Below are 11273 nucleotides of genomic sequence, written 5' to 3'. Positions count from 1 at the left end.
AAAAAATTACAAGTTAGTAGTCAGGCTAGGAGGACCAAAATCCTCTTCCTGCGACTGCTGCTATGGTGGAAAGAGGAGGAACACAACACAGAGGAATAGAACTCGTGATTCATGACTCTACCTGCAGGTTTGAAGGTCTGGCTTTTTCCAAATTCTCTGCTGGTGGGTTGGATCTCTTCAACAAAATACTCTAACACCCCATCAATGGCTAGAGGCACAGAGTTACATGCTTTGAGCAACAATGGTCCTGATGGGATTTTGTGGGATTCATCAGGTTGGAGAAAGGAAAAACTTTAAAACTGGCACAATATACAGAAAACCTACAGAATTGGTAAGGTAGTGAGAAAGAAAAACAATGGACAGAAAAGCACAGTTAAAGAAAACTGCCTTTTACTCTGCACCAGAAATCCTGAGGTAAAAGAATTGAACACTGGCAACATGGAGGAAAAGGGGGGAAAAATGAACCCGCAGGGATGCTTGTACTATAAACCCTGTAAGTCACTCTGCAAGGCACATACCTCAGCAACATATTTTCCACATTTCACCAACTGCTGTTGTCCAGGCACTTTCTATTTTCAAAACCTTCTATGTATATAAAATGTATACAGGCAGGACAATACTTTTTCGTCACATCCCTGTGTTGTTGTGTTTTCTTTTCACAAGAATTCTTGGCTTGGAGAAGTGAAAAGTGTCACCTCTTAAGAAAAGCCTTTATTTTTAAACACTTTCAAATTTGCCCTGTTTTAGCTAAACGTGACGTTCTTTGTGAACGTTAAACAGTGGAGAGAGAGACTGAGAGGGAGAGAGAGACACACACACTCACTCACTCCTGGGGAAGATATTCGTCCATTTAAGGCATGAGAAATCATCACATTCAGCAGCAGGTCTAAATACAGTAATATGAAGGTCCCTTTCACTCCCCCGAGCAGGAAAATGTCACTGTGTACCAGACACCCAAATACTTGGGAATCAAGTAAATCCCTCATTTTTCAGAAGGGAGCCAAATCCTTCTGCTGAACAATGATGGAACTGTAGTAGCTACAATTTCCTTGCTGCAGACCAATTCCTTCAGTAGCTTCTGGACTGGGATGGCAGGGTTAGACCAGTCATGGGATCCAGCACGGCATTCCCTCCTGGAGATAAGACTGAAGGGGCCATGGGATATCTCACAGCTCCCTTCAGCACCTCCTGCTGCTGGTGGAAGGAGCAGGACAAAGCATTATTCCACACCCTGCAGAGCCTCCTGCTGGGAGCAGAGGCACAGAGGAACTGCCCTGCACCCCCCAGGGCACACCCACCCCAGCCTCTGCACCACGGGAGACAGCGCAGCAGTCCCACGCTCTTGGAGCTATTTGTAGTGTACCTTACACTGCACTTACACCACTGCCTCCTGCTGATATGGCCGAGGACTGGAGCAGTCAGAAAACCAACCACAAATGTCCTTTGGAAAACATTTTAGAAGTACCAGATTTCTGTAACCATCCCTTTCCCCTCCCCTGACCACCCTACATGCATAAATAAATGAGCCAAAAATAAGAGCGACAGTAACCCAGTAATAGCCTGATGTTAAATAGTGGTAACTCATATTTATTACAATTATATACAATCATATTTTATATTTGAAATCTATACATGATCACACAGACGAGCACACTTGCTTGGTGAGGACAGTGAGACTCAGTTGTTACAAGAATTGCTCTGCTAAGATGCTCTGATGCAGTGAATTGGACACCACCATTTTACCAGCTGCAAACACAATGCTGCAAATGAGAGGTTTAAAATTCACTGGTTTGTGTACGGCCCAAAAGGGCAAAAAACAAGGCTGGACTGGGCAAGAAGGGCCAGTGGCTAAACCTCAGAACTGGAGCTGTTCTCTCTGCTTTGCTGAAGCAGGTGCCTGTCACTGGAGAGGTACCATTTATGATCATTTTTCTTCTCATTTAGGGAGAAAAAAAAGGCTAAAAAACATTGCAAATTTTCAGAATTAACCAACTATTTCATCATCTGATCTCACCCCATCCGTTTACTCATTTATTCATTCAGGGCAGCTGCAAATAAAATATAAAATGTCAAAATCTGCTGTGAGCTCCTTGTCTTTGGAGGATGAAGGGTAATAATGGGGATGAGTGTAGTTAACTTCTTCTAAAGCCTTTTACTGGGGAGCAACAATCAACAAAGCAACAAAAATTCTCATGGATTTTTCTGTGGCCATGACACCTGGACTTGGTCCCTACCAACAGGCCACTCTGATGAATGTAAGCATGTGGGGTATAAATAACATTTCTTTGGACAGAAATTCAGTGTTTTTACATGCTAGGTAGTGTCAGCAAATTGAGGCTTGGCATAAGGTTTGGAAGAGCCAAGACTGAGATGTGGCGAGGAATTTGAGCTTAAAATGTTATTTTTCCTTTTTTTTTCTTTTTTTTTTTTCTTTTTTTTTCTTTTTTTTTTTCTTTTTATTTTCGCAACAGAGTATCAAGTAGTTTGAGAAATAACACGGTTATTTTGGGAAACAGAACTGGTTTGGGCCTCATGTGGGATTAAAGGCTTGTGAAATCAAGGAGCTCAGTACAGACTGGTTTCTGAAATGGGACACAAGGGCTCTAGGATGCAGCAAGAGGCCAACTGCTTCTGTAAGAGGGCATATTCTGTAGCTGTGGTGCATGGTAAGGCCATCGGTCTGCCAGCCTAGCAGTGACCCCAGCCCACGGGAAGAAGGGCTGGGAGGGGAGAAGAAGCCACTGCCAGACTGCAAAGCCCTGTGGTGAAACAGGGCAATCATGTTGTTCACTGAGCAATCACAACCTTGCTCAAGGTCAATCAAGGGAGAATCACTGCAGGGAATGGTAGCTTTTCCCTCCACAAAACGGGAGAGGCACTGGGGGCAGTGCAGCAGGCTGGGGAAGATGTGCAGCAGCAGCAGCAGCAGCTCGGGTGTCTTAGTCAATCTCATTCTCGTTGCTGGCCCCCTCAGGTCTTCGTAGCTTTTCCACTTGCTCATTAATCTGACCATCCCCTCCTCGCCGGTCCTCCGTCTGGACACCCAGACATTCCTCCTCATCCACGTGGCTAACATCATCATCCTCATCGTCCTCCTCCTCCTCATCATTCCTCTTGGTTTCCCGTTTCTCCTCCTCACCCTGCACCTCCATCCGCACCTGGCTCGTGACGTCGATGACGGCCTTGGTGGCCTCCTCCGTGCTGAGCAGGTGGCAGCTGACCTTGGAGCCCTCGGGGCTGTGGTTCTCCTTCACTGGGGAGGACGTGGTGGACTCATTGCTGACCGGTGAGATGTCACTGCTGCTGTTGTGGTTGGCAACAACAGCGCTGGAGGGTGAGCTTGGCTTCACTGGGATCTGCCACGACGGGATCTTAGGAGCTGAAGGGGAGGGAGGGAACTGCCTCCTTGGGGAGGAGAAGAGGGAAAGAAAAGGAAAGAAAGGGGCTTTTACTATAAATACTGAGGGGTTTCAGCAAGAATAAAGCTGCAAGCCTCTTTGCCATAAATGAGCAAAACCAAGGCCACTTCACTTCTCCAGAGAGATTCTCAAAGTGCTTTACAAGCACTCAGCAACTGAGCCTGTACACAAGGAAAATATCCCAGCTGGGCATATAAAGCACTAAAATGATGTGATTTGGCCAGTTTCACAAAGTAAGCTAGCACTCAGGAATGCTGCCTGTGAAAAGACATGGGTGTCCCTTTATAAGACAATCACTAATTAATTGGTACAGAAAACTCCCACTGGAGCGAGAAGTCAGACACATCAAGTGCCTGAGCCAGGGAATTTCACCACCTGGCTCTCACCTCACTGTGACACACCACGATTGCATTCTGGCTCATTGCAATCCAGCGCCTTTCTCCCAGTCCCAACATGCACTTTACATGTTTGGGCCAAGTCCTGGCTGCCACAAACTGGTTCAGCTCCTCTGACTTGAATGGAGTCGTACCAGCTTGCACCAGCTGGAAGGCTGGCCCCAAGTCCTTCCCAGGTGGATTTTAAGGATATGATACTATCAGGCTAATGCCCAGTACTAACAGGAGATTCCAAGTGCCAAACAGGACAAATGTAAGTGCAAGGGGGGCACTGGTGCCCTCAGTGAGTCATCCACCATGAAAGGCAAAGCACAAAAGCATGTCTGATGTAGCACTTCCATGCATCCCTGCCTGTGTATGTGAAAAGTGGGAGTATGAAGAGGTGTCAGATCAAGGCCTGCAAAGGCTGCGTGCCAGGGGGTGCTCAGGCCCCTCAGGGCAGCTGGCAAGTGCCCGCAGCAGGAGCAGAGCAGAGGAAAGCTGGCTGCTCTCCTGCACTGAGTGCTCACACTCAGCACTGCCTTCCCTGAGACTGAAGTGGAACAGGAGCTGCTCTCACCTCCCCTGCTGCTGCTGCCACCAGCAGCCACTGCAGAACGGGGCTGAGCTGACCCCATCCTCTGTGAGTGCTCTGATTCTTTTTATCTTGGCTATGCTCTGACCATGAGCAAGGCAGCTGAACTACACCCGGAAGTGACCTTCTAAAACAGAATATAGGTGCAGATGCAGTCAGTTCCTCAAACTGTGCATGAGGCATCCTGACTGTGGGGGAAGTGCAAACAAAAAGGAAAAACCTTATCAATTCCCTAAAGCACTCTGTGATTTAAGGCCAGTTTGGAAAGTATTTTGAGACCTGCAAACAGAAAGTGATAGTGGAGTGCAAAATGGTATGATTAAAATAGCAGTAACAGGATATAGAGGTAGTTCCTGTTGGAAATGCCTTTCCTCTCCATGACTGAGGGAATCCCAGAAAGCAGCACTTTCCCCACAACAGTCTGCTCACATATTGCATCCATACCGGTTCAGGAGAAGTCCTTTTAAAGAGTAGATCTCAGATTTCAATTCATTAATATTCTGTGACTCCAGAATCCAATTGGTGGAAGTTGTGGCCTAGAACATGAAAAACAAGACATAAAGATCAATGTCTGAACTGGAAGATAGTTCCCAATGGCATTTTTCCTCTGTTGTTCTGCTCTCATCTGGGAAGTTTATAACATACATAAGCTCTATCACTTAAAATCTCAGATCTGAGCAAAACAACTTCCACACTAAGAGGTACTTGAACAGATCCCCATGATGACCAGAAATAATAATTGTCTCAAGGTGCCAAGACAATTCAATATTTGCTTTGTGTTTGGGAGACTAATTAATCTTGTCCCCAATCCCATGCACAAACCATTGCTAAAGCATCTCAAGGGGCCATTTCTTTTTTCAGAAGGCCAACACTTGTGAGAATTCAGGCACAGCTGGGCTCACATTGGATGTTTTCCACCAACATATCAGACAGAGAACAATACACAGAGAGATAAACCAAATTATTTGGCACTGACCTATGAATGATGTCTAGAGAAGAACTAGAACTAGGATCCTGAACAGCAGTGGGAGTTGCACTGAATCAGGTCCTTAACTCCTTCATGTGACTGAACTTAGCTGAGGCAACAGATTTGAATATTATATATTAACAACTGTTTTAAAACCATATGCTCATTTCTCCCAAATTATGAAAGAAAGAATCCATTATCTGCACTCTGGGGCATTTAGAGGTGGGCTGATAAATACATATTTGAAAGTTGCAAAAATTTTCTCTACTTGATCTGAAGAATTAGATCTATGCTTGAGTTACCAGGTCATATCTCCAGAAGCAGCTGGACTAGGCACTCTGTTGGATATTTCCAGGTAATGAATGCACTTTTGTGGGGAAAGATGATAAGTAACTCATGGAAGCCTGGTACAGCTGCTGTCAGAATAACATCAGAATTGCCATGGGATATCAGGCAGAAATTAGAGTAAGTAACTGAGGATAACATGCTGCAAACAATACTTTTGGCACTCTTTCTTCTAACCCTTTTGGGAACTTGAGAAATGGGAGTTTTCTAAACGCAGCCCATGGTCCATGGTTATCCCATCCTTTTGCTCCAGTAATTCCTGTTGCCATAAGGCCAAAGAATACTCATGCCTGGTATGCCTCACTTCTGCTAAAAGCCATTAGGAACCAACACATTGGTGAGTATCACTGCAGAGATATTCTAATAAACTCCTCACCAAAGGAAGCCAGAACTGAAATAACACAAAACTCCTCCTCAGCAGTTCCCACAAGATGTAGCCAGAAGTGCTTGTTCCTACTTAGCCTTAAACCGACTTGAGCTGCTGCAGAGTAACCCTGCAGCCAGCACTGCTCTCAGTGACTTCTGGGCTTCAAACCCAAAGGGCTGGGAGAGGCTCAGGCTGTAGTGGCTGTGTTTTACACAGATGCGTTCCCTCAGGATTCACACTCCCAGCCCTCAGACAGCAAGAATCCAGGAGCCACTGTTCTGGCTTTCTAAGACCTTGAAAGCTACAGCAGCACATTAACAAGGGAGTGATTTCCACTCACTGGCCTGCAAAGGCCTCAAATTTCCAAAACACATATGGTGCCAGATGCCTAGGATTTAGAAATAAAATCTGACATCTGGGGCTTTTTAGCCAGTCTCTTTAAAAACAGTTGTAGAAAATTCAAGCCTTGAATTTTTATGTATGTTTTTTAATTACTTAAAGTCCCTCTTTTTAATTTTTTACAGCATGCCAGTAGGAGTTTGAAAAGCAGATATAAAAACTTACATTACAGCTGAGAAAACACAGCTTTTATTCTTTGGTTTGTGGGGTTGCCCAAGTTTTTCTTTGTACACATGAGGTTTAGATATCATAACAATGTGTGCTACCATTTCAGTGCAGGGGGTAGAGAGGGGGGAAGGAAAACTTCTTCAAGACTCTCTAAACCACCAAGACTTATGGTCTTTTTCCTTCTTAAAGCTCAACATGTGTTCTTAATCTTAACACTTAAGACCTGAAAACAGTTTTCCAATTTCCGGACTGGCTCCAGGCCACTGTCAGGCCACAGTTCCCAAGGAAAATTGAAGCACAGTGTTGTGAGCATAAACTGACTTTCATGGTGGCGTTTACAGCTGTGCCACTGAGGGATTCCTCAGTACAGTGTGCATGGCACAGAGTCAGCTGTGGCCACTGGTTACACCATCAAAGGGTGTGCATGAGATTAAAGTGTGCTAAGGGGAGAAGACAACTGTTCCTGCTACAGGTGAAGGACTGTAACATAGCCTGAAGGGTTTCACAGGAAAACCTCCCTGTACACACAACATTGCAAGATAACTGTGAACAATCTTGGCCTTGAACAATCCAAGTTTGTGAGTCAAAGGAAGACTTCACATGACTGCCTCACATTCACCCTGCCTCACCTGTCAACAGCTCCTGGCTGATACAATGCTTGGGCCAATGGTTGCAAAGTACTTTGGAGTAAAGCACTAATTCTCATTGCCAGAAAGAAAATCAATTTTGGTTAAAAGTGGTTACTTCGTTTACACATGTAACAACACAAACTAGTCAGAATTGATGGTTTTATTGCTAAGGTCAGATCAAGAGTCAAGGGGAATGGGTCGCTGTGTGCCATTAACAGGGTTGTAATGAGCCCACCTGTTACACTCAGCTGACCAAAACCATTGAAACAAGAAGCCAAATAGTAAGAATGTTTGGCCATTACCTGGATCTGAACAAGTGACTTAAATACAGTATTTCAAGTGTATGCTTGGCTGAGCAGGATGTACAGAGCACAGGAAAAATACAAACGTATAAAATCACATGTTACATACACAAAAAAAATTCTCTGCACAACTGCCTTTGCCCCTTTTGGTCCGTGGACTAACTCCAGAATAATTTCATCTCAAACGCAGCACAAGATACAGAGCTGAGAACAGGTCTGAGGCCTCAGACATACCAGCTTCATCTAAAACTACACAGTAAAGCCCTCTCTGAAATCAGATGTATTTCAGTGAGTACCCAATTCATATCCAGTGTTCTAACCACACCACCCATGAAGAAGTCAGATGCAGAGAAACTGGAGATATGGCAGAGCTGATGGCAGGGTTGTGAACCCAACAGGTGCCTTCCATGTGCCCACAAAAGAAGCCATGCATGTTCCAAAACTGATGATGCTCTAAAGGTGAAGACTTGGAAGTTGGTACCTTAGAGGCAGCCAGTTCTTGGGTGAGCTCTTGGATTTTCTGCTGCTGCTGGATTAGCAGCTCCTGGACAGCTGCTAAGGTTGTCTGTAACTGAGTCACTGTGAGGGAAAAACCAGAAGAGTTAAACTGAGATACATTCACATAAACACACTCACCCACGCCTTTCCTGCTGTCTAGCTACAAAGATGCCTCTATTCCTACTATTTTTAATTTATCTATGCCCGCCTGCTCACTTTAATCCATATGATTTATTTGCACTATGGGTAATCTACCTGCACTGCATCTAACCTCCAGTATTTCTAGTTTATCTTTCCATTGTATAGATGTCTATAGCCCACAGTATATCCGTCTAAAACCTCTCCCTTTTAATTATATTGGTTTATGATTTGTTCATCTCCCTGAACTTACACAGTGTTTGTATCATTTATCTATCTCAGGGCTCCTGCAGGCAAACACTGGGGCTAGCTCCAGTCTGGGAAGAGGCTGCTCTCTCAGGGCTGACCTTAGGGTATCATGAGAAATGAAAGATGCTTTTCCTCTCACCCTTCAATGAAAAGTGTAATCAGCATCCCCCTATTCTCAACCTATCAGCTCCTTCAACTCCAATATCTTTAATAAACTTACTGCTGAAAATCATAGATTTTTTCATCCCAATTGAACATACTTTGCACTTTTCCCCTTTTATTTCAAGAGTGCACCCTGTATTCCCTTACTACACCCCAGCAAAGACTGAAGAACTTCTGCTGGACTCCAACTTCAGCTGTAGAACTTTTTCTACTTTGCCACTTTATCCAAAGCATCCAGGGAGAAAACAAGCTGATAAAATAAATAAAATTAAAAAACTCTATTGGTGTGACAGGTAACAGCTAATCCAGACCATCACTAGGGCATCAGGTAATGAACAGACACCCTATAGAGTCAATAACATAGGAGGTGGCTAAGGTCAGAGAGGCAGAGTAATTACAGACTCTCCTGACCCTTCCTCGGATTTTCTGATGGAAGGTGGGGAGAAACCACCAAAAAAAAAAAGTCCCTGAAAACATCAGAGAAGCAGAAATTAAAAATGAACTTTACAGCCCTCCGAAAGGCTGTCATTTTATTCCCCTTATTAATATTCTGAGGTTGGGAGCCTTTCCGTAAAAACATAATTAATTGAGGCCGTGCCGACAGTAAACAAGCAATTTCAAATTAAACCGAAATGACGGCGGCTTCATTTGCAAATGTGAACAGATTCTCAGAGCAGATAAATGAAGTCACCACATAAAGTGGAGATGGAGGGAAAGAAAAGGGTGGGGGTCTTGGCAGAATGGAGGATACATGGAGAAAAGCTTTGAGGGGTGAATTGATGGAGTCATTAATCTTTACCTGTCTGTGTCACACTGCCACTCATCTCAGAAATGTTTGACTCAATCCTCTGAAGTTGTTTCCTGTCTTCTTTGCCTCCCATGATGAGGGGGACCAGGTACTTCTGCATGGAGTACAGAAACTTTTTCAGGAAACAGGGATGTGCAAAGCCCTACCTCTAATCGACCAGAAACATCCTCACCCCCCAAATCTCAGCCTTTATCACAGAGGCAGTGATCATTTATCCACACATCTGGCTGAGAAAAGACATTCCCTCTACAGCAGGTGTAAAAAGAAGTTGCAGAAGAGGAGTTTTGTGGTTACATTTTTCGAGTGCTGAAAACCAGTTCTTAAGTCTGGACACAGCCACAAAATCTGCCTCACTCCACCCTTGCAGAGAGTGGACTGGATGTAATTGGTCACAACTCTCCTCTAGCCACCATGGAACCTTCTGCAGCCTCATCCTAGGAATGGAATATGCTTCAACAAGAGCATACACAAAGGAAATTACCTTATTTCTAGTCGTTTGAGATCCACAGCTAAAAACCAGTTTTGTTTGCTTGCCATTTTTTGACTCTGCATTTTCACATTTAGTGTCTATATTTCTCAATCATACCAGTAGCAGTGCAAGTGAGAACAGAGATGCTTCACCAGCTTGGAACCAACACGATCATTTGGACACAAGCAGCATAACATGTTTGTCTCAGTGTACAGTGTAGGAGTAGAAGGGACGTATTACCTTGTAGAGCTGGTGAAATCCAAAGGCAATTCCTGCCATTATGATAGCCAAAGCCCCATAATCTCGCCATCTGGAGCCAGGGGGACCTAAAGGTCAGAATCAAGAAATAATCTTAGTCAGAACTGCAGGTGACAACATTTTTGTACATCCATTTTATCAGAGAAAAGACTAATGATTAGCACACAGTGTGCAGGCCTTTGGCTGAGGACATTTAAACATCTGGCCAGACCTCTGGCATTGTAGTGTAACAGGGAGAGAGATCACAGCAGCAATTAAAGAGGGTCCATCAAGCAGAAGGCACTCTGAACCAGGTAACTGTCCCTGGGGCTGGTACTAGCTAAGGTTAACTCCTTACCTGAATACCTATTGTTCTCCACTATCAAAATTTTTGAAAATGGGAACAGAGCCAGAGACTCAGAAGAGTGCAGAAGAAAGGAAAGAAGAGACTGTTTTAAGAAAGAAGAGAAATCTATCAGGGCAATAAATGGGTTTATGAAAACTGTGTCAGCAATTATGGACCATTTCAATGAGGAAGGATCCAGTGTCTTTCAAGCTTAAATTACAAATAGGGACCAAAGCACACATAAAGAGCAGAGAGAAAATATGCAATTAAATATCTACAGAGAGAGGTAAAGAAGCAGATAAAAGCTTGAGATATTTAACAGACAATTGTGCACAGGAGCTGAGAGGCTCCACTGAGGAAAGCACAGATATGGTATGCCCTGCTCCTTCAGCAGAATCAGAAGATAACTGTCGTTTTCCACCAGCCTTATCCTGTCACCTCCCTCGCAGTTCCCTGAAGGAACCTGGTACTGCCCCCGGTTTTCTTTAATATAAGGAGGATGTAGAATGATCTGCCTAAAGTTCAATGGCAGGATGTGGGCAGAACTGACGAGATGGGAGACCGGTGTGGTCTCCATGTAACTGCAATGTCTCATAAATGCATTATGCTCTCCAAAGTCTCAATTTAGGAGGCTTAACTGGCTGAAAGGGGTGGCCTCTGGTCTTTCTGCTTTGCTCACCTATTGCCATTTTGGTTGTTGCTGAATTCTTCTACGGGCATTCCATTCCAAAAGTTATCCCTAATCCCAGCACTTAGGGTCTGGAGTATTTAGGTCTGACTCCCAAATACTGGCACTCAGAG

The 11273-nt window shown here is 44.3% G+C and overlaps 1 protein-coding gene across 2 annotated transcripts in view; it reads right to left on the bottom strand.

The window, feature by feature from the left end:
* Positions 1 to 1540: 1540 nt before the first annotated feature.
* The window catches only part of PEX14 (peroxisomal biogenesis factor 14), a 65592-nt gene continuing 55859 nt past the window's right edge, over positions 1541 to 11273 (bottom strand). Inside the window, exons 5-9 of one of the 2 annotated variants that reach the window (XM_063417109.1) lie at positions 10130 to 10215; positions 9412 to 9514; positions 8047 to 8144; positions 4833 to 4924; positions 1541 to 3405 (exon numbers count right to left, since the gene is read on the bottom strand). In XM_063417109.1, the coding sequence (XP_063273179.1) occupies positions 2940 to 3405; positions 4833 to 4924; positions 8047 to 8144; positions 9412 to 9514; positions 10130 to 10215 (845 nt within the window). In that variant the 3' untranslated portion in view covers positions 1541 to 2939. The remainder of the gene's footprint in view (positions 3406 to 4832; positions 4925 to 8046; positions 8145 to 9411; positions 9515 to 10129; positions 10216 to 11273) is intronic. The other variant, XM_063417108.1, reaches the window with a different exon arrangement.

The sequence above is a fragment of the Prinia subflava genome, chromosome 21 (genome assembly GCF_021018805.1).
Source record: "Prinia subflava isolate CZ2003 ecotype Zambia chromosome 21, Cam_Psub_1.2, whole genome shotgun sequence".
Lineage (NCBI taxonomy): Eukaryota > Metazoa > Chordata > Aves > Passeriformes > Cisticolidae > Prinia > Prinia subflava.
The sequence above is the reverse complement of the archived record's forward strand: the minus strand, read 5'-3'. Positions and strand labels throughout refer to the sequence as shown.